General features: G+C 52.9%; 2 protein-coding genes and 2 long non-coding RNA genes across 9 annotated transcripts in view; 2 read left to right on the forward strand and 2 right to left on the reverse strand.

The window, feature by feature from the left end:
- Positions 1-6,212: 6,212 nt before the first annotated feature.
- On the reverse strand, positions 6,213-13,722 carry Dll1 (delta like canonical Notch ligand 1). Its single transcript, XM_005342496.5, has 11 exons — positions 13,590-13,722; positions 13,103-13,402; positions 12,414-12,474; positions 11,934-12,191; positions 10,092-10,152; positions 9,469-9,599; positions 9,155-9,324; positions 8,830-9,046; positions 7,122-7,893; positions 6,913-7,030; positions 6,213-6,832 (listed from the first exon to the last, which is right to left on the reverse strand). Exons 1-11 carry the CDS (start codon positions 13,641-13,643, stop codon positions 6,827-6,829), a joined length of 2,148 nt encoding a protein of 715 aa, XP_005342553.1. The 5' UTR covers positions 13,644-13,722; the 3' UTR covers positions 6,213-6,826.
- Positions 13,723-14,504: 782 nt separating this feature from the next.
- Fam120b (family with sequence similarity 120 member B) overlaps positions 14,505-27,557 on the forward strand; it is a 66,820-nt gene continuing 53,767 nt past the window's right edge. For 4 of the 6 annotated variants that reach the window (XR_013424646.1, XM_021721481.3, XM_040283627.2 and 1 more), the window contains exon 1: positions 14,505-14,599. Coding sequence is in view for 3 of the 6 variants with exons in the window: in XM_021721481.3 (XP_021577156.1) it covers positions 14,585-14,599 (15 nt within the window). In the remaining 3 variants the exon portion in view is untranslated. Of the gene's footprint in view, positions 14,600-27,350; positions 27,471-27,557 lie in introns of those variants that run through there. The other 2 variants (XM_005342495.5, XM_078018652.1) reach the window with 2 other exon arrangements.
- Positions 18,521-22,138, forward strand: LOC120889219 (uncharacterized). The gene is made up of 3 exons (XR_013424647.1): positions 18,521-18,916; positions 19,038-20,111; positions 21,674-22,138. It is a non-coding gene; the product is annotated as an uncharacterized LOC120889219 (long non-coding RNA).
- LOC120889218 (uncharacterized) lies at positions 23,217-27,361 on the reverse strand. The gene is made up of 2 exons (XR_005733121.2): positions 26,787-27,361; positions 23,217-26,167 (listed from the first exon to the last, which is right to left on the reverse strand). It is a non-coding gene; the product is annotated as an uncharacterized LOC120889218 (long non-coding RNA).

A 27,557-nucleotide genomic window follows, 5' to 3' on the forward strand; every position in this document is an offset into this window, starting at 1 on the left:
ACCAAAGGTTCTGCTCACAGGTCACCAAGGGAAGTCACTCTCGCCAAAGGCTCTGTTCACAGGTTACCAAGGAAAGTCACTGTCACCAAAGGCTCTGTTCACAGGTCACCAAGGGAAGTCACTGTCACCAAAGGCTCTGTTCACAGGTCACCAAGGGCATTCACTCTCACCAAAGGCTCTGTTCACAGGTAACCAAGGGAAGTCACTGTCACCAAAAGCTCTGCTCACAGGTCACCAAGGGAAGTCACTCTCACCAAAGGCTCTGTTCACAGGTCACCAAGGGAAGTCACTCTCGCCAAAGGCTCTGTTCACAGGTCACCAAGGGAAGTCACTGTCGCCAAAGGCTCTGCTCACAGGTCACCAAGGGAAGTCACTCTCACCAAAGGCTCTGTTCACAGGTCACCAAGGGAAGTCACTGTCGCCAAAGGCTCTGCTCACAGGTCACCAAGGGAAGTCACTCTCACCAAAGGCTCTGTTCACAGGTCACCAAGGGAAGTCACTATCACCAAAGTCTCTGCTCACAGGTCACCAAGGGAAGTCACTGTCTCCAAAGGCTCTGTTCACGGGTCACCAAGGGAAGTCACTCTCAAAAGGCTCTGCTCACGGGTCACCAAGGGAAGTCACTGTCACCAAAGGCTCTGTTCACAGGTCACCAAGGGAAGTCACTCTCACCAAAGGCTCTGTTCACAGGTCACCAAGGGAAGTCACTCTCGACAAAGGCTCTGTTCACAGGTCACCAAGAGAAGTCACTCTCGCCAAAGGCTCTGCTCACAGGTCACCAAGGGAAGTCACTGTCACCAAAGGCTCTGCGCACAGGTAACCAAGGGAAGTCACTGTCACCAAAGGTTGTGCTCACAGGTCACCAAGGGAAGTCACTGTCGCCAAAGGCTCTGCTCACAGGTCACCAAGGGAAGTCACTCTCAAAAGGCTCTGCTCACGTGTCACCAAGGGAAGTCACTCTCACCAAAGGCTCTGTTCACAGGTCACCAAGGAAAGTCACTGTCACCAAAGGCTCTGTTCACAGGTCACCAAGGGAAGTCACTGTCGCCAAAGGCTCTGTTCACAGGTCACCAAGGGAAGTCACTCTCACCAAAGGCTCTGTTCACAGGTCACCAAGGGAAGTCACTCTCGACAAAGGCTCTGTTCACAGGTCACCAAGAGAAGTCACTCTCGCCAAAGGCTCTGCTCACAGGTCACCAAGGAAGTCACTGTCACCAAAGGCTCTGTGCACAGGTAACCAAGGGAAGTCACTGTCACCAAAGGTTGTGCTCACAGGTCACCAAGGGAAGTCACTGTCGCCAAAGGCTCTGCTCACAGGTCACCAAGGGAAGTCACTCTCGCCAAAGGCTCTGTTCACAGGACACCAAGGGAAGTCACTGTCACCAAAGGCTCTACTCACAGGTCACCAAGGAAGTCACTGTAGCCAAAGGCTCTGCTCACGGGTCACCAAGGAAGTCACTCTCACCAAAGGTTCTGTTCACAGGTCACCAAGGGAAGTCACTGTCCCCAAAGGCTCTGCTCACAGGTCACCAAGGGAAGTCACTCTCAAAAGGCTCTGCTCACAGGTCACCAAGGGAAGTCACTCTCGCCATAGGCTCTGTTCACAGGTCACCAAGAAAAGTCACTGTCGCCAAAGGCTCTGCTCACAGGTCACCAAGGGAAGTCACTGTCGCCAAAGGCTCTGTTCACAGGTCACCAAGGGAAGTCACTCTCGCCAAAGGCTCTGCTCACAGGTCACCAAGGGAAGTCACTGTCACCAAAGGCTCTGCTCACAGGTCACCAAGGGAAGTCACTGTCACCAAAGGTTCTGGTCACAGGTCACCAAGGGAAGTCACTGTCACCAAAGGTTCTGCTCACAGGTCACCAAGGGAAGTCACTCTCGCCAAAGGCTCTGCTCACAGGTCACCAAGGGAAGTCACTGTCACCAAAGGCTCTGTTCACAGGTCACCAAGGGAAGTCACTGTCACCAAAGGCTCTGTTCACAGGTCACCAAGGGAAGTCACTGTAGCCAAAGGCTCTGCTCACAGGTCACCAAGGGAAGTCACTGTCACCAAAGGCTCTATTCACAGGTCACCAAGGGAAGTCACTCTCAAACGGCTCTGCTCACGGGTCACCAAGGAAGTCACTCTCACCAAAGGCTCTGTTCACAGGTCACCAAGGAAAGTCACTGTCGCCAAAGGCTCTGTTCACGGGTCACCAAGGGAAGTCACTCTCACCAAAGGCTCTGTTCACAGGTCACCAAGGGAAGTCACTGTCGCCAAAGGCTCTGTTCACAGGTCACCAAGGGAAGTCACTCTCGCCAAAGGCTCTGCTCACGGGTCACCAAGGGAAGTCACTCTCACCAAAGGCTCTGCTCACAGGTCACCAAGGGAAGTCACTGTCACCAAAGGCTCTGTTCTCAGGTCACCAAGGGAAGTCACTGTCACCAAAGGCTCTCTTCACAGGTCACCAAGGGAAGTCACTCTCCAAAGCTTTGTGAGGTGACCTGTTACTAGAATAAAAGCAACATGCTGTGATCATCTGCTCAGATGATCTCAGGAGGCTGAGGCAGGGAGATCTCCAGTTTGAAGCCAGCCTGGGCTGTTTAGTGAGCTCTGTCTCAAAATAAAACCTAGAAGGCACTGGGGGTGTGGCTCAGTGGGAGAGCACCCCTGGGCTCCATTTTCCAGTATCATAAAAAAAGAGCAGTTTCTGGGCAAGAGGACATCTTCGTGGAGGGTTAGACCAGAGTGACAGCAGAACACAGCATTCCACGAGGGTGGAGGGCCGTGTGCAGAAGGCCATGCTGCCCACAATCAGGGTGGCTGGGCCAAGAGCGAAAGGGTCAAGAGGAGGAGAACGTGCCAGGAGGCTGCAGAGACAGCCCGGAGCCAGCCCAAGGACCCTGAAGTGGCTGAAGCAGCGGGAAGCCAGGGTTGGGTGAGCAGAGTGTTCGCTCAGATCTGTGCTTTGGAAGACAACCTCAAACAGCACAACTGACCCAGTGGCCCTGGGCCCATCTTCCTGCCCCAGGCTCAGCAGTGGTCCTCCAAGTGCAGAGCCAACATGAGGTAGATGTGGGTTTGGACAAGGCTCTGGTAAAAAAGTTCTGGGCCAAACTGCTCATCTGTACCCAACTTAATTTACTTTGTTGGCATCTCATAAGTCTTCTCATCTGAAATGTGTGTAGACAAGGCAGGAAACCTCCTGCCATTCCTCATACCTGCCACGTGACAGACAGCACTGTGGACCACCTGCAGGTTACTGCACACCTGTGTATGTTCACTGCAGTTTGTCTCAGTGCTTCTACTTCCACAGAGCTCCTAACACACCACAGAACAGTATCATAACCCCATGTGCCCACTGCCCTGCTTCGTCCAGCAGTGCAGGCCCTCCTGCCCTGGTGTACCACCCACTGTCCAGTACACACATCTTGGAGGGCTTGAAGCAAATCCCCCACCTCCTGTTGTTTCTTCCATAATCAGTCCAGAGTTTTCTCCAGAAGATAAGGACTCATTTGCCTATCTAACTCACTAGTAGCAACACACCACATCTAAAACACTGACCCAGCACATACACTGCGAAACCATGAATAGCTAGTCAGAGTTTCGATTCCTCCAGTTGGTTCATAAGTTTTGAACTGCTTGAAGGAGGAACCAGTCCAGGCACCATGCAGGCTGACATGTTAGACTCGACCCATCCATTGGCTCCTCCATCTCATTCTTGTTGTCCTGGCAGGTGATCTGACCTGCAGGCTCCCGAGACTCTCCCGTCCGATGACTGGCAATGAGAGGAAGAACAGGGACTGTGTGCAGGGGTTCCATTTGAAGGTGGGGACCCCTCCCCTCTGATGCTGCCTGTCTCCAATGCTGACTCAGCACACAGTGTGGGGACCAAGCTATGCAGGCAGCAGGTGAGTGGGCTTCTCGAGGCCTGCCCCACTTATCCCTGGACGGCTGTCTCTGCTTCCAGCCTCACCAGTTTACAACATTGAAACTGCAGTTGCTGAGCTGGTCATGGCCACACAACTATAAACTCAAAGACTTGGGAGCTGAGGCAGGAGGGTGACAAGTTGGAGAACAGCCTGAGCAATTCAGCCAGATCCTGTCTAAAAATAAAAAATACAAAGGGTTGGGAATGCAGCTCAGTGGTCAAGTGCCCTGGGGTTCAATTCCCAATACCAAAGGGGGAAAAATGCCTTTCTAATGTTCTCCACCGAAAGAAACCCCACTTGAGAGAAAAGGGCAAACACGAAGAGCCAACAAGTCAGAGGGTAGAGAGGGCCAGGAGTGTAAGTGGCCACCTCCAGAGAGGCCAGCTGTCAGCACTCACCACCCTATCTGAGGCCTGAGCCACAGGTGCTGGTGGTCCCTTGCCACCTCTGGGTTGCTCGAGAGCCCACTCTGTATGAATGGGAAGCAAAATTGGGTGCTTATCCTCACCACGGAAAGCCCAGGAACACTGTCGAGGGCTTCAGGGACCAGGAAACCACACAGACCTGTTCTAATAGCGAGATTCTTTGTACCATTCTTCCAACTTCTGAGAGTACAAAGTCATGCGCAAATGAAAAGTGAAAGGGAAAGAACTCGGAGGCCAGCTGCTGCTGCCACCTCAGCCTTCATCTCCCGGGTGGGAGTGGGGTCGGATGCCCACCTGCATCAGTTGGGCAGGCGCTGGGGCTGAAGCTCACTCCCAGGGAGGGTACCTGTTCTTTTCACCTCCGGCCACCTCACCACCTAGGTGTGCCTGTGGCTCCTCCTTCCTCATTCCTCCTGCATGCCTGAGGACATGCCTGCCTTAAAGAGGTAGCCCGAGGCAAGCCATGGGCGCCCGGCCAGCGAGTCACCACGGGCCCACACATGTCTGTGTTTCCTTGTGGCTGTTTACCAGGGCCCCATGTGTTCCCCACTGAGCTCTGAGTGAAACACTGAGGAAAAGAGAAGGTGCTCTGTCCGGCTTCCCGGATGAAAGATAAGCCTTTCCCTGGCGGCAGGACAAGCCCAGGAAGAGGAAAGTGAGAGTGACCTTCACAGAGTGAGCTTTAGGAGACGCAGCACGGTGGGGCCTCCTGACATAGGTGAGCCTGGGGCCCACGCCCCCGTCGGACTACTTCCTCGGGGGAGAGTGGGACTGTCAGTGGCTCCCGGGTAGTGAGTGCAGTCACCCTGCCCTCCCCAGAAGTGAGCCAGGGGAGAGAGAAAAGTGGGGTCCTAGGTCCTGCCCCTACTTCTTGGGAGGGCAAAGCCATCATCAGAAGTCCTCATCACGGAGCGTTCCTCCTAAACAACAGCTGAGCTGGTCACAGGGTCGGGACGGTGCGGTGTCCATCTTGGAAACAGAAGCAGCAGGGGCACTTTGGGCTCTGTGCTGGGCTTGGTCCCTCTCTGATGTTTTGTGGGCATCAACTCTCCTGGGCCCCGATAGGGTTGTTTCATACAGAAGAGCAGACATGGGCTGGCTGGCCTCTTCCACTCCACTGATAGGCTGGGAAGGTGCCGACCTGCTGCCTGCATCCTTAGGGCAACAGAAATAAGCCACTTTCCCAGTGTGGACTGGTTGTCTGAGTCACAACCCCTACCACACTCTCAGACTCAAAGTCACACCAGATCTGACATCTGTGAAGTCTTCAGGAACTTGTTGGCAAGAAGCTTGATGGTTCGGTGCGGGTCTGGCTAGACTGCCTGCTCTGGTTGACACAACCCAGCCCAGAACTCTCCTCGGAGCTTGAACACCCCACCTGTGACCTGGTCCAGTGACACTGCAGGCAAGACCAGTCACTGGGTTGACAGGGACCTGTACACAGGAGCTACTCACTAAAGAGTGGGTTTATTGCTACTATCTATTGCACTCTGACAGCATTTCCATAGAAAGCAACCACCTTTTGGACTATTATTCTAAGGCAAAAAGCCCTGTCATGCAATATAAAAGTGCTTTGTGGCTGCCAGACCTTAAACAAGGTCTTATTCATCTTTTAAAAAATAAGATTCAGAGGAAATAGCTGAGCCTCAGAAATTCCTAAGTACTGACCAAACATGGCATCGAGAAGCCTGGGCAGCTGCCCTGGGCCAGGACTGCAGGAGCCCCAGGTAGAGGCAGAAAACAGGCTCTCCAGGGACCCAGAGCCAGGCAAGGACTCTACAAGAGCCCCAGGGGTCTACTTCTGGGGCTTTGTGCAGTGAGCATGGGAGGAGGATGCCCCAGACAAGGCAAAAGCAGGGACCCACACCTGCACGTTGTCATTCGTAGTATTTATTTTGGAAAAATATTTTAAAAAGGAATTTCTTCATTAACAAAACAGTAAAAAAACAAACTCAAATAACATTTGCACAATATTTCATAAATACATTTATATACAAAAAATATAGTCACATAGACCCGAAGTGCCTCTGTACATATTTACCAAAATTTAAATTATAAAAAACAAACATCACAAAATACTCAAGCTTTACAGATATTGTGAAAAATATTTTTACAAATCCAAAAAATAACACACATTTTTCCATCTAGAAAAAACACATTTCAGTATCAAAAAGTACAGTAAAGGCAGTTTGTGTTTCTAGTCAGGAACAGACCGGCTCATAAGAACCCCAGACCTATACGTGGCAGTGCATGCTTCTCGGCAGGGACTGAGTCCGCTAGCTTAAATATATTCTCTTTAAAAGCAACTGTCCATAGTGCAACAGAGGGGTCCCAGCGGGCAGTGCAAGAGCCGAGCCGGAGCTGGTGCGCGGGCCTCGCCTCTGCAGCAGCCGTGGGCTCCTCTCTCTTTCAGCAGCATTCGTGGGGGCATATATCCTTGGAATTGTGTCTATCTTAGAGGAACGGGAATCTTGCCGCATTTTCCAGCTTACACCTAGGGCCGGGCAGAGCGTGAGCAGCAGGTGGAGGCGCGCAGGCCCCACCCACCAGCCCCACGCGCACGCGCACACTCACCTCAGTTGCTATGACGCACTCGTCCTTCTCGTCTGATATGACGTACACCGACTGGTACTTGGTGTCCTTCGAGGTGGAGTGGAGGGACTCTGGCCTTTTCCTCTCAGGTGCTTCTCCCCTGAAAGGGAAACCGCAGAGCAGTGACAATGGGAGGGGACAGGCCAGGACCGGCCACCCGCTCTCCACCCTCCACCGGCAGCAGCACGCACCCCCTGAGTGTGGCCACTGTGCCCTTCTCCTCCCCTGTGGAGCCCTGAGGCTGGCACTTGGCATCTCGCTTGCTGTGCGCATCCCTGCCTGCAGCTTCTTCGCCCTTGAGGTCCTGCACGAGGTTATAGTCCACCGCAGGGTACCGGGCCTTGAAACCATTCTTGTCCGCGCCATCCCCCTGGAAGTCGGCCTTCTTGTTGGTGTTCTTAATCTGCGTGGCCCCGATGACGCTGACCGAGACGTCCTTCTCGCGCTGGCAGCTGGCCAGGTTATTCATGGTTTCCGTCTCCCCCCGGCAGGGGTCAGCTGGCGGTCGCTGTTTCTGCAGCCTCAGCCGGACACAGACCACCACAGCAGCGCAGCCCAGCAGCAGCATGAGGACCAGGACTACTCCGGCACACACAGCCACCCAGGGGAAGGGCCCACCCTCGTACTTCACTATGGGGCCGGGTGGCTCAGGGAGCAGGAACTGGCAGTTGGGACCCCCGTAGCCCTGGGCGCACTCGCACATGTAGCGCGGGCCCCTCTCGTGGCAGGTGGCCCCGTTGTGGCACGGCATGTGCTCGCACCTGCTCACAGGGGCGCTGCAGTTCCTGCCCGTGTAGCCAGGGGGACAGGTGCAGGAGTAGTCATTCACCCCATCCCGGCAGGTGCCCCCATGCGCACACGGGGAGGAGGCACAGTCGTCCACGTTGTCCTCACAGTGCCTCCCGGAAAAGCCTGCATGGCAGCGGCACAGATAGGCATCCCCGAGGTCCACACACTTGGCACCTGGAACACAGGGAGCATCTTGCCTGTGTCCACAAGAACAAGGCTCACCGAAAGACAGCAGAGAAACCCGGACAGCTCAGGGCCTGTGGGAGGGAATCTAGGGGAAGTCCAACATGCTAGAAGTTCCTGGCTACTACACTAACCTTTGCCACTGTGCCCACAAAGGACACACTGGAGCCAGGTTACTAATGGGGAAACTAGGCTTAGGGGGCACCATGGCTGCCTACAGCTACACTGTTAGTGCAAGACTGAAGTAGGGAGGGAGGGGGGACAGAGAGGAGGAGGGGAGAGGGAGGAGGAAGAGGAGGAAGGAGAAAGAAGGGAAGCAGGGGAGGAGGAAGAATGGAGAAAGAAGAGAAAGCAGGGAGGAAGAAGGAGGGAAGGGTGGGGAGGAGGGAGAAAAGAGGAAGGACTGAAGAAGGGAGGAAAGGAGAGAAGAGGAATGGAGGAGGGAGAAGGAAGGAGGGAGGAAAGAAGGGAGGAGGACAGAAAGGAAGGGTGGAGGGAAAGGCAACCGTGGGGCCCTAGTTCAGTCTCCGAATCTGCCTCAGGTATCCTGCCCTCACTCATAGCCAGAGGCTCTGGGTCTACAGAACAGCCCTCCTCACATCGTCAGGCCCCAGACCACTGCCCCTGCTGAGCCAGGGGACAGGGCTCCCTTCCAAAAGCAATACTGCTGTGCTCCTGGCAACATGATCTGCTGCTCTGGGGACAGTCCCCTGCCCCTGAGCAGGGCTGATCCTGGGTATGCGTTGTCTTACAGCCCAGGCTTTCCCCAGAGGATAGACCCAAGAGCAAGCTCCTGCTGAGGGTGTCTGCATAAGTTCAGGCTCCAGGAGCTCAAGGTAGCTCACAAGGTGGTGTGGCCATCTGAAAGGAGGCCCACAGGGGTTCCCGAAGTGCTGCATTGGAGTCTGAGCCACTGTAGTCCCTCACCATTAGAGCAGGGTGAAGAGCTGCAGTGATCCATCTTCTTCTCGCAGTTGAAGCCAGAGTAACCCCCAGGGCAGCGGCAGGTGTAGCCCCCTTCAGGATTGTCTGAGCAGCGCCCCCCGTTGAAGCAGGGCCCATCTGCACAGGTCATGGCACTCAGCTCACAGATTCTGCCGTAGAAGCCGGGAGGGCAGGTGCAGGAGTAGCCATTCTCGAGGTCCTGCATGAAGGAGTCAAAGAGGGCTTTCCAAAGGCGCTCCAAAAAACTCACACTCTGTTTCAAACTGGGGCTCCCAGCTTCAGGTAGGACACCATGGTGTCCACTCACCATGCAGCTCCCTCCATTCTTGCAGGGGCTGGGATCGCACTCATCCATCTCCAGCTCACAAGTGGCACCCATGTACCCAGGTCGACAGGAGCATGTGTAACTCCCCTGGCCTGTGTTGGTGCAGGTGGCCCCGTTCTTGCAGGGCTTGTGGTGTGTGCAGTAGTTCAGGTCTGCCAGATGAGAGACAGGAAAAGGCAGGGAGAGGAAGCCCAGCGTCAAAAGCAGGAAGACGTTATTTTTCCAGGGGCCAAAGATCCAGGCAAGTCCAGGGCTGCTCTGGAGGGGACCAGGCAGCCTTGGGAGAGGGGGCTTACCCTGGTTGCAGAAAAGGCCCCCCCAGCCTTCCTGGCAGTTACACTGCCAGGGCTGCTGGCAGGTGCCATGGAGGCAGCCTGGGTATCGGATGCACTGGTCACAGTACCGGCCCTGCCAGCCCACTCTGCACCTTAGAAAAGAAGCATAATACAGTCAGAGGGATACTAGCCATTCCTGGATCCATAACAACCTGCATTAGAAATCATTTTTGGCACCAACAAATCCCTGGTTCTCAACTAGGTCACTGTGGCAGCTTGACATCCTGAGCTGGTTCTGCCTCAGAATCCTGAAGACAGGCACAGGGTACTCTGCACTGGCCTCTTAAAGGCCCTAGGCGATTCTAACATGCAGCAAGGTTTGAGGATGGATGGTCTTTTGTACTAACTTATTTTAAACTGCTACCTATACATTGTCATAATGATTAGAAACTTAGATGAATGGCAAACCTCTTCCCTTAAACATTCCCCAAACTTTATTAGATAAAAACTCCAATTAACCCCCCCCACCCCATGCCACTCAACTCATTTACCAATTCTTCAAGAAACCACCTGAGGATGCTTTACAAATACTCCATGTATAAAGCATAATAAGAAAAAGTAAGAAACGACTTCTGCAAACTTACTTGCATTCCCCTGGCTTGTCACAAAATCCATGCTGCTCATCACACCCTGGCAGGCAGATTGCTGCAGGCAGATAAAAGCACAGGCTGAACCCCCCAACAGGGCCTCCAGGGCATCACTGCAGGTTGGGGCAGAGCAGCCAGGGCCCTATCTGCGGGTCCCAGCTGAGTGGATCCCAGGCTGTGGAGCATTGGCCCATCCTGGCTGGCTGCTTTGGACTTTACTTAGCCCTGGGATGAGCATTCTTTTTAACACAGTGGCTGGAGGACAAAAGGGTCTCGGAAGCCCCCACCCCCACCCCATCCCCTTTTCTTCTAAGAGAGGGTCAGAAGTCTTCCCCCTCCTCCTCCCCCACTTCCCAATTCTATGCACAAAGCTCCACCTCTTAATATCCCAGAAAGTGTGTGTGAGATAAGAGTGGACAGCTGGTGTGCAGGGTGCCAGGGCAGAACAGCTGCTCCATTGTCTCTGCCCTCCCGGCAGCTGCCCCAGTGCAACAATGCCGCCCCCCACCCGTGCCCCCCCACAGTCCTAGCATGTGCACACGGGTGCCGTGCACATACATACACACACACAGACACCCCTCTACCAATGGGAGCAGGCAAAGTCCCTGCTGCCTATCCCCAGGGAGATCTAATCTATGGCACGCGTGAGGTGGTGAGGAGACTCCAGTGTTTGAATAAGAAGAAAAAAGTTTAGGTTTCTGACTCCCCCAGAATCACTGAAGAAGAGAGAGGAAGCTAGGGTGGGAGGCAGTCCAGAAAGCAGAGGCACCCGAGGCAGGGTGGGCTGAGGCTTTGAGCTGGCTCGGTCCCCAGTTATGAAGCTCATTAATGAGCAGCTCTGCCAGTTCTTAAGGAAACAGACTCAGCTCAGGCCAAGGCGGGGCTTAAAAGGCGTTCAGGAACACTTCATGAGATGGGAAACTAAGCAATGAGGACGTTTAGGCACCCATTGAACACCCCCTACTTTAGGCACAAATCAAAGCTGAGAAACTGCACTCTCCCTTCCACTCCCCAGAGGCTCTGGGCCTCAGAGTTCAAAGTCTACTTGAGAATGAAAGTTCAAAAGGTTGGGGATCTGGGCAGCTCATATGCCAATGGGCTGGGGTGATGAGCCCCAGAAGTGGCCTCAAAGCTGAAGAGAGGCCCACTGAAGTCCAGATGATCCAGACCCAAGGGGTCCCCCACTGTAGCCCTGGCCCCCTGCCTGCCAGGGCACCTTGGACATCAGTACCTACATATTCTTTGCAAACAGGGTGGCAGCACTCAGACAAGACAGGGCACAGACACCTCTCACTTATGAAGCCTGGCAGGCCAACCTCAACCCACACTCCCACACTGTCCACAGATCACAGGAGTAAAGACCCCTCTGGATAGCAAGCATGGTGCGAGTTGTAGGGGACCTTGCGATGGCTTGCTCTGTACACAGGTCAAGCACTCCAACTCCAGGGAGGAAAGGGCACTTCCCAACAAGGCACTGTCATAGCAAGGAGGGCTTGGTGGAAAGCCTGCCCAACAAACTGGCTCTCTGTTCCTCCCTTCCTTCCTCCCCTCCCTCTCCAGTGCACACACCCTGGGGGAGCACAGCTTTGCTTCCTGACCCCTGGCCCTGTCTCCAGCTCCTCCCTCAGAAGAAAAGCAGCTTCCTGTGGGAGGTTAACACTGTCTTGAATGTTAAACTGCCTGAGTTGACCCTGACTGGTCGTATCGCTTTAGCAAGGCAATTCTGCCCCATGGGCCTCGGTTTCCCCCCAGAATATCTCTATAGTCCCCTCTAAATCCAGAACTCTGGAGGCTCATGAACAGTCTCTAAAAGTAGAAATGGCCTCCTGGAGGACTCACGTTCTGTGCAGTACTGGCCCTTCCAGCCGGGGTTGCACACCTTCTCCCCTCTGTCCCCACAGGTGAAGTGGCCGAAGGCATCGTCCCGCGGGCGGCAAAACACAGAGCAGCCCTCCCCATAGTAGTGCTCATCGCACACGAAGCGGTAGGAGTACTTGAGATCTGTGCGGCCACTGCTATGCAGGTCCTGAGACCACTCCTCGCCCACCGTCAGGTGCCTCTGTGTGGCCAGGCGGCTGATGAGCCTTTCTGGGTTTTCTGGGAGGTGGGGGAGAGATGTTTTTGTCAGTTCTGACCAAGAACCCAGAAGCTTGAGACCAGGGGGAGGGGCAGAGGTGCTCCGTGGGAAGACAAGGCCCCTCCACCCTGCACTCCGGGGCACCTGCGGCAGGAGAGTCATCAGGCGCGGAGGTAAGTGGTGTCAAACACTTGTCAAGCAGGGGAGCATCTGTAGCTCTGGGATCTGGGTTTTGGTCTTACCTGTTGCTAGGTCATCAGGAGAGTCTGTGTGCAGGGCTTCAATGATCAGAGAGAAGGTGCCCTGGGAGAAAGGAGAGGGACATAAAGTAAACCAGATTTCTGGATTTTTTTCCCCGCCTAATCAAAGTCATTCCAGACAAAGCAGGTCAGGAAAAAGGCCTGATGGCCCACTTCTGTGTGGGGTGCTCAGGAAAGGTCTCCACATCTCTGCCTGCTCTCACTTTCCTTAAGGAAATGAAAACTTTTTAAAGAGTGATTTCCTGATGCATTTTTTCAGCCTGTTAGTACAGGATATTATGTTTAAAAAAAGAGTGTGTGAGCAGGTGGGGTGGGGTGGTGGACCAGGCCAGAGGGCAGCTGTCATTTGTCTTCCGGGGAGGGGACCTTGAGGGTGGGGGCTGTCACTGAGTGGGTAATGACATCTAGCGGGCCTGGGCCAGGGGCACCAGAACTTTCCCACTGTTCCTTCCATTGGCGAGATAGATCATGCAAAATGTCCGGGTCCTTAAAACGGTTGTGGTCCTCGGTGTCCCCTGCTGGCCCAGCAGGGTGACACCCTACATCTTGGCCACGCCATTGAAGGGAGGAGTCTAGGCCTCAAGCGAGGCCACCTGCCTGTCGTGGAGCCTGGTCGGCCCGCTCCTCCCTCCATCCATCCATCCAGCCCCGCGCGCAGGTGCGGCACTCACCGGCCAGGTGAAGCCAAAGGGGAAGCGGATGGGATTACTGAAAGCAGCGTCGGCTCCGGCGTCCTCGCCGTCGGGCAAGCTGAAGGAATCAACGCCCAGCACCGGTGTGACTGCGCTGCCGTAGGTGCAGGGCGGCTCGGGGGACACGCTGGCTTGGTAGTGCTTGAGGCACACGCGGAAGAAGGTCCTGCAAGCGCATGGCGGGCCAGCGCCCCCGCGGCAGCAATTGCGATTCCCCAGCAGCCCCTTCTTGTTGACGAACTCCTGCAGCTTCAGCTCGAAGACGCCCGAGCTCCAGACCTGCGAGGGGGAGGGCTTGAGGACGCGGCCGGCGGTGGCGGTCTGGGCGCAGGGGCCAGCGCGCCCAGCGCCCTATCCCGAGCGTCAGCGAGGTGCCTCGCTCGCTCACGGGGCTCACTTTCAACGGCCAGACGCCGCTCATCGCTCCCCGCCCTCCACCACGCTGCAGCCCCGCCCGACTGCCTACCTGACACAGCAGGGCGGACACTACAGCTAGGGCCAGCGCACTTCGACGGCCCATGGTCCCTCTGGACGCCGTCGCCCTCCTACTCTCCTCTTCTCCAAAGGGCGGGGACCGCCAGGAGGGCCACTGTGCCCCGGGAGCGCGGGCAGGAAAGCAGCCCCGCTTTGCTTCAGTTGGGACGACCAAGACGCCTGGCCTCAGCGGTGTTCCCTGCTCTTTCAGAGGCTGCGGTTCTGTAGATCCGCCCTCGATGGCTGCCCGCAGCTCCCCGACGGGCGAGAGAAAGGGCCCCCTGTCGAGACGGGAGCTGCAACTTTCCTTTTTCTCCTCTCTTCCAATCCACGAGTAGGTGAGGGTCGCTTGCTTCCTGGTTTTGTCTTAATCCTCTTCGCAGGAAAGAAAGAAGAGAGATGGAAAGAGCGAGAGAGGGAGGGAGGAGGGAAGGAAGGATAGAGAGAAGGGAAACGTCCAGATATTCAGCTTAATTCCCAAGAGAGCTACAGAGGCTTCCTTCGGAGGCCGATTAGAAAGCGGCGGTCTGGAAATCCCACGAGCGAGGCGATAATCCGGGGCCCCGCGGGGCGCGCGGAGCAGACGGTCAGCGGTGGCGGCGGGTGCGCGGCGCGCGCCCTGCGTTCGCGGCCCGGTGTCACTCGGCGGCGGCGGTCGCTACGGTAGTGCCGTGGACCCGAATCTCCTGCGCCACCGCAAAGACTCGCGTCTTCCCGAAGAATCCAGCCAATGCCATCCAAGTAAAGGCGCGCAGAGACCAAGGCCCGGGATGTGCGAGGCTCCTTGCGGCTGCCAGTCCTCTCCAGGCGACCTGCCCTCGGCTGGGCCGGTTCTCCGCGGGTGCGCGCCGAGGATCTGGCTCTGGCCGGCGCCTGCCGCCCTTATATTCCGCCGGCCGCCCGCATGGCTAATGAGATGCAAATGAACGGCCCCCCAATCTGGCGAGAGCTGTCACAAAGGAGCCACTTTTCCAAACCCTCCTCTCAATGGATCGCCAAATGGTCAGTGAGCTGTAAAATGTGCAACCCTCCTCCCCGCCCCCACCCTCCCCGCCCCCCCCGTCCTTCCCTGCCCCCGCCCCCTCCGCCTTCCTCCCTCACTGCACAAAACGCACTCATTTACATTCCTGCAAAATGTTCGCGGCAAGAATCCCCTCTGCTCCCGGAGCTAGAGCCGCCGCCCCGTCCCCCTCCGCACCCTCCGGGCCGAAGACGCTCAGACCCTCGGCGGCCCTCGGGGGCGACTCGCGCTGGCCGCCCGCCGACAACCGCCCTCCTAGCGCGCCGGCCACGGCCTCAGGAACGCTCCGCGCCGCGGCGCCCGCCGCCCGGCCTCTTCGGCCCGCTGCGCCAAGGGGGCTCCGAGGGCGCGTGGAATGAGGCTGGAGTCCAGGGTTCTCGGCCGGCCGCCCTTCCTTCGCGGCTGGCGCTTCCAAAGGAGGAGTCTTCAGGGCGGGGCGGGGCGGGGGCAGGGGAGGGGGCACTGTAGGAAAGGGGCGGGCGGAGCTGGGGGCCAAGGGTGGCGGGAGCGCGGCGTCAGTTTCGGGAAGTTTGGGAGGTCAGACACCGATACACCTCCCGGCGGAGATGGATACTGCGCCTCGGGAAACGTAGATCCGGCGCGCACGGCCGGGGCGCCCCCGGAGACCCGGGCGTCCCCGCCCCCTGGAGTCCGGGCATCGTCCGCTACAACTGGGATGAGGGTCCCTATCCCGGCCACGCGTCCCTGGAGCCCGGAGAACCCGAAGCCTGAAACTACCCTCTCCCCAGTGCACACATATCCTCCCCCGGTCGATTTTCGGGCGCCACCACCTTCCCTGGATCTTGGGCCCCTCTTTCCTGGGTATTCCCCCCTTAGCCTCTCTCCGCTTGGTAAAAGTGAGTTTGGTGTGTGTCGTTCGCGTGGCTGTCATTAAGGCAGTCTGTTATTGTGCGAAGCTGAATCAGTGGCTCTTTGTGCGCTCAGCTGTATGGTAATGCAGACAGCACCTGCTCCCTGCACAATACGAGAGAAAGAGCTCCCCTCCGCGCGCGCCGCGGCCTCTGCAACAATGTCCGGCACATGTTCCAAAGGCCCCTCCAGCCCGGCCCCCCAGCCCACAACCTTTACACAACCGTCACCTTATTAGGTTTTTACACGTCCATCAGACACTAGAACTTTTGTTTTCTTTTTCTTTTCTTTCCTTTTTTTTTTTTTTTGAGGGAAATGAGTTTATTGGGAGAGCCGAGAACACACGTATCACAATGAATCACCTAAACTACTCTCCTACTTGCAGGAGCCAAGCAGGAGTAAGTGGAGGCATAGACTTCTTCCTTGGAGACTCTTCTAGTTTTGTGCTTGGCAGGCACGTTGCCACTCTTTCTCCCTGACTGCTCCTTCTTAGAGAAGTGCTGGAGTGACTGTCCCTCTGATTGTCTGGCAACCACCAGAGTGGGCCTGGCAGTCTCCTGTTGTAGGTGTCACAGCCCCATGGTGAGGACCTGCACTGTCCTGGCAGTTTCACTGTCGTCCAGGGCCACGTATGCATCACAAAAATACAGAAAGGGAGTCCTTCAAAACCCAGCAAAGTCACTGGCAACAGGACTGAACAGTTTGTTCCTCTGGCTGTCAGGCAGCTGGAATCATTCATTTCAAGTCACCCATCCTGTCCTGGCTACCTTGTTTCCCAAGTACCTGTAAAATTTCAGGATAAACAGAGATTTCACTTTATACTTTCCAACTCTGCCTCATAGAAAACCAGAGTTAACCAAACACCATGTGCACAGGGTATTTAAGGCTGAGGTGAGAAAGGCAGGCTTGGGCCCCACTAAGAATCTCCTACTGTGTGATGTAGAACAAATGGAAGCTTCAAAAGATATGGCCATCCCCAGGACTGAGGCAAACCCAGTGTCCCTGCCCTCTGCAAACTCTGTAGGGACTTGCTACATCATCACAAGACTGGGCCAGCTTGAATACTAATTTAATCTTGCCACCTAGTGTCAGCATCCCTTTTTGACTAGGTTGATGTTTCCTCAGAAAGCTGCTTTCTGAGATCTCTTCTCCCTGGGGCTCAGAAGCTTTTCCCTATGATGGGGGGTGAGGGGGTAGGTAGGTGAGAGCATACCCAGAGCAGGGGAGATGCAAACCAAGAAAGGAATTCGAGATCAGAATGCAGAATCCTGGATGCTTGGAAGACTGAGCACAGATCTCAGGAAGAAATGAAATATCAGGAACCTTTTAATTAGAAAATGGAAATGGAAAACAGTCTCATTTGAATGCCTGTTTAGAAAACTGGAAATAAAAAGTTCCACGCGCAAGGGCTTAAACCTTGAGAGAGAAAAGACTTGCCCCAAATCTTTAACAAACCCCCCTTAGTATCAAGTATTTGTTAAATTGACATGGCACAGATTTCTCGATTACAGCGGCAAAGCGGAACTGAAAGGCATCGTAAAATCCATCAGAATCCTGCCCAAAGCGTTCATTCTTTCCCAACTTAATTTATGCCACGCGATTCTGTATTGAGGAAATCAAGCAGAAAGCCCTTTTCTTCTCCTCCCTCCTCCTCCTGCTCTTCTTCTCCCTTTTCTTTTTCTTTTCCTCTTCTTTTTCCTCCTCTTACTCTTTTTCTTTCTCCTTCACCCCCTTTTCTTCTCTACCTTTTTTTCTGTCCTGCAACCTAAATTGGTTCCTCTTCCCCTCTCTTTTAAAGGCTGAGCTAACGGGGAGACTGTTTAACTTCAGTGTTTCTATAGGAGCCTGTTGTAGTTTAACTCCTGCGCACCAGTAGCTGGGGTGAACAAAGGAGAGACTCGAGGTCCAACTATTCATCCTTTCTTTGCACTTTAATTTTCATTGATTGGGAAGACAAGGGGAGCCCTTAGGGATTCGAGCTGGAGGGGGATGACACGCCTTTAGACGCCATCAGCCCCCTAGCCAGCCATCTGCTCCAAACCAAATGGCGTTTTTTCACTCCCTAGCTGCATGTCTCTGTACTCCCACAACCAAGTACTCTGAACCCCCCAAATGCAGGAGGGAGCTTAAGCTCGAGTGTGTTAAATAGACTTGCCGCAGTGTCAGCCCTTGCCACCAGATTTCCCCCACCCCATCCACCATAAATCCTCACCTTGCTCGTTAGGAGAATGCAGAAAACTTCCTTTTAAATACTTTTTGATGTCTCAGCAAATTTACTGTACAAAGTGAGGCTCATTAGGGCTTACATCAGACACAGGGGCGGTGGGGCGGGGACTCTGCTGCCTGGTGGGGGTCCTGTGGTCTGAATAACTCCAGTGTGGAGGGGAGGCTGGATTGGGTGCCAGTCAGAACCATGGTCACAACACACCTCAGTTCTCTGTTCCATAGAGACTATTTTCTTCACTGGGGAATAAGTTCCTGTTCATCATTTTATCCAATTAGGTATGTCCATCCTTAGCAGTGTGTGACCTAAAACTGTGATCACCCAATTCCAGTCCCCTTCACCCAAGAAAGGCTTAACTCCCAAAGTATGTGCCCAGGGTCTGGGCAGATTGCAAGGAACATCCCAAACAAGCTTCAGATTCCACCTAGTGCAGGTTCAGTGTTCTGTGTAAACAAGTCTGGAGACTTGAGTGGGGTTTGTGTTTTCTCAGACCAAGTGAATGCTGTATACCCAACAGAGAGGTTCTCTTATTCCCAAGAAGAATCAGGGTCCTTGTTCAAAACAACAAGATAAAAAAAAAAAAAAAAAAAAAAAAAAAAAAAAAAAAAAACCTTCCAGGCAGCAAATCTGGTGTTGATCAAACATTCCATCTTGCCTGAAGAAGAAGAAAGAAGAGGAAGAGGAAGAAAAGGAGGAGGAGGAGGAGGAGGAGGAGGAGAGGAGGGGAGGAGGAGGAGGAGGAGGAGGGGAGGAGGAGGAGGAGGAGGAGGGGAGGAGGAGGAGGGGAGGAGGAGGAGGGGAGGAGGAGGAAAGCCTGTTTATTAATTAGCATTAGTGTCACATCTCACCGACACCCCTTCTGCCCATTCTCTCTCAGCCACAGTTGTGGAATCTCAAAGCAGTTAAAATAGCGGAGGACTCCCGCTGCATGCTTGAGACTCTGGTAGCCAGAGGGCCTGGTGGCAAACCTCTCCCCCACATAGCCGCTCTGGTAGTGCCCAACTCCTCATCCTTAGGTGTCTTTGGACACACTTCGAGCGTCTCCTTTAACTGCCACACCCACCTGTATGTATAACCTGTTTACACCTGACTGCAGTTCTGTCTGGCCCTCGCCTTCTAACCTGGGCCTCCACTCATCCCAGCCCGACTGGGCTCCCGGTCTATTTAGACTGGAGACTTTGCTCGCGCTGATCCTCAGGTGCAGGTGAGACTGGCCTCGAGTGGCCGCGTTTGGAGGGGTTCGGTGGCGGCCTCCACAGTGGATCAACCGCCAACTTCCAATGTGCGGTGGGGTCACGGCATGTCACGACTTTTTTATTTTTTAGTGGGAGAGGCGGCTGTATTGTGAAAAAGAAGGAATGCCAATCCACTGGATGGTTTGGATTTCGTACGGGTCCGTACGCTGAGCACTGGGTGCGCCGGAGCTCTCACTGTGCACGCGTGGACCGCGAGTGGGGCTGAGGTCCGCGGAAGTTGCAAAGGCATGTGCTGATCTGCATGAGAAAGGGCCAGTCGCGTGGCTCAGCTGGCGGCCCCGGCGCAGATGACAGATCGCCCCGGCTCGCTGCCCCTCCAGGCCCCGCCCGCCGCTCCTTCCTCGGAACCGCGGGTCATCTGCTCGGGGCTGTCCTGCGCTCATCTCCATGACAAAGCGCGTGTTTACCTGCGGCCGCGGCACCGGCGGGCGCGCCTTTGTCCTGGGATCAGATTACCGCGGCAGCTGCGCGCAGCCTCCCGCGCGAGGCTGCACTGCCCCAGCGAACCCTGTCGCCGAGCGCGCCGAGCCGAACGGGATGGGGGTGGGGGCGTCGGGTGGCTCCTATGGCCCGGGAGAGGCTGCTTTCGGTTTGGTGCGTGCCGGACCCGGAGCCTCGCGACGGGGAGCCGACGCCCCGAGGGCTTCCTGAAGGAGGCGGAGGCGCCGGGCGGGTGCTGGGAGGGCGCCAGTGCGGAAGCTGGGGCTCAAGCCTGGGTCGTCCCTGGCCACCGCAGGGGGTTGCGCACGCGCGAGGGACGGGGCCTCCGAGCGCCTAAAGCCCGAGTCAGGACCGTTCTGCCAGCCGCTGCCCGGCCCTCGCCCTACCCCGCTGATGCCGCCGGGGAGGGCGGGCTGCGAGGGTCGGGGTGGCAAGCGCCGACAGGCTGGCGCCCTGGGGGAGCTCTCGAGAGGGGCAGACTCCACGAGTGCCGCGGCCGCCCCCGCGGATGGGCTTCTCGCCCTGGCCAGTGGGGTCAGGCCTCGGCCTGGGCATCTGTGGGACGCGTGGCGGCCCCTTTCACTACTCCATCAGGGGTCGAGGCCTCACCTGGAAATGGCAAGCCTGTGACTGTAAAAAGACGACGCCAAGACAGGAAAAGGCGTTGAGAGGGTGGTAGGAGCAAAGCCCCACGCTCCCCCGGTATGTGCCCCTACCCTGGGGAGGTCGTGGGCACCTGTCGTCCCCATCCCAGGGAGTCCCGTCAGTCTCTCACGCTGTACCCTTCTCTCAGGGGCCAGGGTATGGGGTGGTGGTTAAAGCCCAGGCCCACAGAGGACCTAAAAATCCCGAAAGGTGGCGTGCGCCAAAGGGCCTGACAGGACCCCTGGGAGTCCTCTGGGTCACTCCCCAGGCAGGGATGGTCCCACACATGCGTTTCAGTTTCCTCCCGGCCTCCCCAGGAGTGTCCTCACTACGCCTGCCATCGCCCAAGGCCACTATGGAAGAGCCACTATGGAAGAGCGACCGTGGACGCTTTCCAGTGCGCTGTCCTTCCCTGGCCTCCCCCACCTCCCCTTTTCTGTGAGCATCTGCCCGGGGAAGAACAGATGTGGGCACCTGCGGTGACAGGCTGCATATGTTCCGTCCTATTCACAGGCATTCAAACGTGGCTACAATGAGCGGCCTTTGTGTGCAGAGAGTCACTAAATATATTAATCTGTACTCCCCGGAGCACGGGCTGTTTAATTTTTCACTAGCAATAACATCTGATCTAATCCTTAAATCGGCTCCCCAAAGCCTCGCCTCCCGCCCACCCCCTCTACCGAAAAACGTGTGAAGTTATTCAACTTTCCACCTGTTGCCTGAATTGGGCTGGGTCACTGCAACATCCAAGGCTGGATCAGGCCAGGAGGGGGTGAGTAGTGGGTGGGGGCACTGTATGGGGTGCTGCCTGCCACATGGGCATAGCCAGGGTGTGTTTATCAGAAGGAAAATAAACACCAAGTGTGGAGTGTGGCTCCCCAAATGTTGTGCAAACAAAGAACAATAATTATTGAACAGCTTCCAAAGCAACCCAGCATACTCACCCTTTCTGTGTGAGTTCCTTTAAAAATGTATATAAAGTTCCCATTTATCTTTTTGTTTATTAAACTCTCGTGGTTATTATAAACACTGGTCAATAGGCCACACAGCCAAAAGGTAACATAAATCTCAGATGTAAGACTTAGATTTTTTTTAGCAATTTTGTTGCAGGACTCTTTTATCTTAGCATCCCTTATTCTATTTTGATTTGTTTTCAGCCACAATGAGTCCTTTAGTGCCATTGTGGACGTCACAATGTACATGGACATCAGGCTGTGAATGAAGACAGAGGCAGTTTAAACAAACCACGCTCTTTCTTTCCTTTCCATCCATTGTCATATGAATGGGCCTTCTGCATTGGCTGCTAGGAGACCAGCTTTGCAAAGCCCTGCTCCAGTAAATGGGCTGGGAGAAAGGGACCCCAATAAACATCTTGAGTGCTGGAGAGGAAAAGCAGGGGACACATTTAGGCACCTTTTTTCACCTCAAGTCAACACATTTCTTTAATCTCAGAATGTAAAACATACTTGCTAACCTTGCATTCCTTACACTCCAGCTTCCTTCCTGCTGTCTTAAATTCCTACCCCTCCCTCCACTGCTTCCATCAGGAAACTAGGGGCAGCACTGGGTCACCCTCAACATTTGTTTTCAGAGTGTAATATGTTCTCTCTTCTTTTTAGGAACATGGGCCTGGGCATGCTCATCAGCCATTCTAATGACACAGGACTGCAGGTGCTTTCAGGAGGCACTGAACCACTGCTCAGCAGTAGGGACACTTGCGAGTCTCTCAGGAGTAGTCACACACTGTGATGTGGTGGTTGGGGCTGTTCCTGCTGGTGAACTGTCTGAGGTGGTTCCAGGCTCAGGGTGTGTTGGTAGGAACCACCCCATCAACTGCCAGCAGGCCAGGTCCTCCCTTACTTCTCAGAGCCACATGAAGTCAGGGCCACGGAGGTGACAGCCATGTTCCAGCAGATGGGAAGCCACAAATGACTCAGAGCAAGGGGTATGGCCAGACATGGCAGGAAGAATGGCTCCTTTGGCTCCTGTTTGGTTTTACCTTCCTGATCACACAGGGCTTGAGACCAATGTGAGATCGGACCTGTGGTCTGCCACAATACAAATGATAAAATGTCTTGGAGATGGCTCTTCTGCCTTTCCATTTCTTTGAAAGGGTTTGTGCAAGATTAAGAATCTTCCTTAAAAGGCTGAGGGATTCACCCAGGGGGCATCAATAACTAAGATTCTCTTTGTGGGAAGTTTTTTACTTACAAATTCAGTTTCTTTAATCAATACAGCGATTGCTCAGCTTTTCTATTTCTTCTTTATTCAGGTCTGGAGATTTGCATGGTTCTAGGAATTCTGTCTTCATCTGAAGTTATTCAGATGTCCCTACTCTACTGTGGTGACATCTGAAGGAATAGGTCCTGCACTTTCTCAATATCCTCAATATCGATCAGTGCAGCCATTTGTGTGTGTGTGTATGTGTATGTTGTCAAAGAACAGACCTTCCTTTTTTGTTAATTTTCTCTGTTGCTCTAGGCAGAAATCAGGGCAGCCATTAGACTCACTTGTGCTTTCTTCTGGTCAGGAATCACCATCCTTTACTTCCTATTTTCTATCATCTGAAAACAGTAATTACACACTTCTGTCCAATTTCCTAGTTGTTTAAAGTTATGGACAACTTCTATAGGAATTGCTCTTTCTTGGGTGGAAACTGAAACAGGTAAGATACTTTTGGCTTCAAGTAACAGAAAACCCTGATTCTCACAAGGAAAATATTTCATGAGATCAGAAGGAAGGGGTCTAAGTGTGGGTGACTGAGTGGCTCCACCAGGGTCAAGCCCCTCCCTCTGCTGTCTGGGAAATCTGCCAAGGTTCTGAGATCTTACACAGAGCAATGGCCATTTTCCTCCTAGATGCCACTCTTATCAGCAATGAAATACTCCGGTAACATGCAATGTGCACCAAACATATTTTCAGTTGTGGCATTTCTTCTTTCCCATTTAGATGAACTGTTAGCCAAATAAATATTGGGCATATGTGGTTGTTGCATTCAAAGGAATTCAGTTCAGCATCTAAATGAAACTATCACTAATAAATAGGTATACTGAGAGGATCAACTTGTTACCCCACCATTTAATTTTCCCGCATTTCTCTCATCTTTTTCTTCAACTTTTTACCCTCCCTTATTCCCATCAGTCCTGGCTTTTTTTCTTCCTCTTTCTTTTTTATTTTTTCTTTTATTTATATAAACCTTCGATTCCCTATTTTTAGATTCTCTCCCTAACTAGCAGATTGGCATGTCTATCCTTAAAAGAGCGTACTATAGGGATACTGCTACATCTATGTTCATAGTAGCACAATTCACAAAAGCTAGACTGTGGAACCAACTTAGATGCCCTTCAATAGATGAATGGATTTAAAAAATGTGGCATTTATACACAATGGAGTATTACTCAGCACTAAAAAATGTCAAAATCATGGAATTTGCAGGGAAATGGATGGCATTCGAGCAGATTATGCTAAGTGAAGCTAGCCAATCCCTAAAAAAACAAATAAATGCCAAATGTCTTCTTTGATATAAGGAGAGCAACTAAAAACAGAGCAGGGAGGGACAGCATGAGAAAAAGATTAACATTAAACAGGGACGAGGGGTGGGAGGGAAAGGGAGAGAGAAGGGAAATTGCGTGGAAATGGAAGGAGACCCTCATTGTTATACAAAATTACATATAAGAGGATGTGAGGGGAAAGGGAAAAAAGATCAAGGGAGAGAAATGAATTACAGTAGATGGGGTAGAGAGAGAAGAGGGGAGGGGAGGGGAGGGGGATAGTAGAGGATAGGAAAGATAGCAGAATACAACAGTCACTAGTATGGCAAAATGTAAAAACGTGGATGTGTAACCGATGTGATTCTGCAATCTGTATACGGGGTAAAAATGGGAGTTCATAACCCACTTGAATCAAATGTATGAAATATGTCAAGAGCTTTGTAATGTTTTGAACAACCAATAAAAAAAAAAAAAAAAGAAAGCATGTCTATGATGTGAAGCAAGAGACGAAAGAAGAGGGGTTTAGTCCCCCCGACACACACATTGATTTCTATGTACAACTTTTCTTCTAGTCTCCCAGGAAAGAGACCTTGGGGTAGTGTTTGACTTTTCCTCTCCTTCACTGTAGTATATAGTATACTCTAATAATCACAATTTAGAATGTAGACAGATTAATTGTGCCATTTGTACTTGTTAAAACTTAAAATTTTCCTTTAACAAGTATACTCATCTAAAAATTCAAATAGTGCTGCTTAATTTGTGACAAAAATAGTCTTTGCCCACACTACACATTCCCATTCCCAATTCCTTCCACCACATTTATCTCTTAGCTACTTACTTGGAATTTACTCTGATTTTGAAAAGATCTTTCTTATAAGGCCTTTATTTCCAATGTGTGGATTCTGGATCCTAGCTCTAGCACCCTCACTTCCTAAATGAAAACCCGACTACACAGTTAGGGTCACCCTTTCTTAAAAATGGCTGTGGCCGTACTTTGTCCATTAATGCTCCATTCAGAATCTATTTTATCACGTGATGATCATGCACAGCTGAGGCACAGGCTGCAGTTACATCTCCACTTTTGCTGGTTTCAGTTTTTGCCCAGCTTTTTGCTCATCAGCTTTCTTGTATGGCTTTTACTGATCATCGCCAAACTCTGAAGACCTTGTTTAAACCTCAAGCACATGAGGTGCTTCACAGCTTCACTCTTTGCTGCAGATGTTTCTTCTGGAGGCCTACACTCTCCAACCTCTTGTCCTGGGTTTCCCCTTCTCTTCTGTTTTATAGGCCCTCAATACTCTTCTTCTTGACTTAGAATATCTTCCATCAGCTTTCTGAGTTATGGTATTTGATAGACAACGTTTTTGAGCTTGCATACTTTAAAGTGTCTTTATTCTGCTGAGAATTTAAGATTTTAATGGATTATTTTCTTCAGAATCTTAAAGTTAATGGTCTAGCATAGTTTGGCTTTCTGGGATTTTTCTTTATTTGGTACTGGGGATTGAACCCAGGGGCCTTTTATCACTGAACTACATCCCCAGACCTTTTTGTTTTTTGAGACAGGGTCTTTCTAAGTTGCCCAGGCTGGTCTGGAACTTGAGATATCATGCCTCATCCTCCTCAATAGCTGGGATGAGAGGTATGCACTATAGTGGGATTCTATAAGGAATTTCCATGCCATTGTAATTTTGTATGCCTTAAATGTGAGCTTTTTTATTTTCCCTTCCAGAAGCTTTAATAAATTTTCTCTGATGTTTTGAAATTTTGTAATGATATACCTTGGTGTGGATCCTTTCCAATTAAGTTTTGTGCTGGGTCCTTGGTGGTTCCTTTCCATGAGAAAATGTCTTCAAGATCTGGAAAGTTTTCTTGCGTCATTTCTTCATTTCCTTCTCATAATTTTCTCTATTCTCCTTTCATGTAATTCCTATTTTTCATGTCAGACTCCTTGAATTTATCTTCTAATCTTCTTGTGCTCTTTCTCCATCATCTAAGAGTGTTGTTGAATCTGTCTTCTATTAACTCACTGCTTCTTTAATTTTGGGGAGGTCTTTCTTGTTCTCTAGATGGACTTCTCTTTCATTTGTAATATTATCTTCAGAGATTGCCAACTATAAAGAATTTTATAACATTTTTCCCCTTGCATTTTTTTATTACTTTTAGGTTTTTCTCTTCCTCCAGTGATTGTTGATCCTTGTTATTTATGTACATTCATGAGTAAGGCAATGTTCTACTCTATGTGGTACCTGAGAATTATAATAGAGTGGGCCTTGCCTTCTGGTCATCCCTGACACCCTGCCACTGCTGAATGAGCCTCCTGTTTCTTGGGAGGATGGTGGTCCTGGTTGCTGGGCCATAACACTTGGTTTTCACCCTTCTCTCCTAGGTTTGCACCTTCTGCCTTAGGTCATTCCTAACCCACTTATTCTTTTACCATCTCCTTGTGGTGTTTCTCATTCCCTCCTGGTCCACTGAGGCTGCTAATGCAAAGTACTGTAAGGGGGGGGGGGGTTAGAAACAACAGGTTTCTCACAGTCCTGGGACTGGTGACTGAAACTAGAATGGCTGGTTCTCTGAGGGCCCCCATCTGGATTGCAGATTGTCTTCTCCTTGTGTCCTCACCTGGAAGAAAGAAGGTGAGAGAGCACTACTCTTATTCTCCAAGGCTACACCCTCATGACCCAATCATCTCCCAAAGCCTCACCTCCAAATGCCATCACTGTGGAAATTAGATTTCAACATAACATGATGGCCCTTGCTATATGTCTCGCCTGTTTTCTAACATTTCACCCATCAGTTTGTGTCTTCTTCCACAATCTGTACTCCTTAAGACTGGATGCTGTTTCACCTGCTTTTGTGATGGAATGCCACCATCCTCAGTCTGCAACGGGTGCTACGCACTGTTTGTTGATTTTACTTGGAAGAAAAAAATTAGTATGAAGCCTCAGCCTCTTGGCTGGAAAGATTCCTTCACAAATCTTTCAGTGCTTCTGTGGTGTCACCTCAATTTGGCATTATATTTTGAGTTCTCTATCAAGGGCTTTGCCAGAGATTCTGGAGGGAATCATAAAATGTGTAACCCAGAATGATACCTAAACATCTTATCCCCTGGCAGGAGCCTCATTAGCTCGCCAGGGTTTAGAGCCGACTTATAGGACACAGTGTGGCCCAGGAAGTCGGATATACATCCTCTTTGGCCGATTATTATTGGAATGTGCCAATAAGTTAAACAATGAATTACATTGTCTCCCAGGTCCTGTCGCACATGTAGATGCCCCAACGTTCTCCTGACTGTAGAGAAAAGAGTGGAGTAGAAACTAGGGGTCGTTCCGGGGGAGCGCGGCCCCACCTCTACCCGACGCAGTGACCGGGCACAGCGGCCGCGCCGTCCTCCAAAGCGCCGGCGTGGCGTCCTCGCCCGGATCAGCACGTGCAGCGGCGGGCCAGGCCCGCTACCGTCGCAGGATCCGAGCTGCGGGACGTGGACGCTGGCTTCCGGACACTCGCCATGAGACCTAGGCCCACGAGGAACAAACTGCCACCGCCAAGCTGGCACTCCACCCCGCAGGACGCTCTATCTGCAGGGCAGAAGAGGAAAAATGGCGAAGTCCGCTCATCGCCCCAGGAAGTGGGGCCGGAAGTTGTATGGTTGCCGGGGCAACAGGCAGAGGCGTCCTTCTCCCCTCGGCGCCAAAGGCGCCCGTACACACACCTCGCGCCGCCCCCGCTCGTACACATGCGCATCTCACGCTGCGGCCTGCTCCTGCGCCTGCGCACCACGCACCCCGCCTTTCGTCCGGGCCGTCCCTGCCCCGCCCCGCCTCCACGGCCGGGCGGAAGCACTTGGGCGGAAACGGAAGTGTAGCAGAGGCGGCGGGGCGGAGGGTGGGGTGGGTGTGTTGCTGGCCGTTCTTCGCGTCTCTAGGTAGGGCGGGCCTAGGGACCTGACAGTGGCCTGTGGGCCGCCGGGTGGTGGCGAGGGTCCGGAGGGATGGCGGAGGTGCGGCGCCTG

This window comes from Ictidomys tridecemlineatus, chromosome 8, assembly GCF_052094955.1.
Source record: "Ictidomys tridecemlineatus isolate mIctTri1 chromosome 8, mIctTri1.hap1, whole genome shotgun sequence".
In the NCBI taxonomy this organism is placed as follows: domain Eukaryota; kingdom Metazoa; phylum Chordata; class Mammalia; order Rodentia; family Sciuridae; genus Ictidomys; species Ictidomys tridecemlineatus.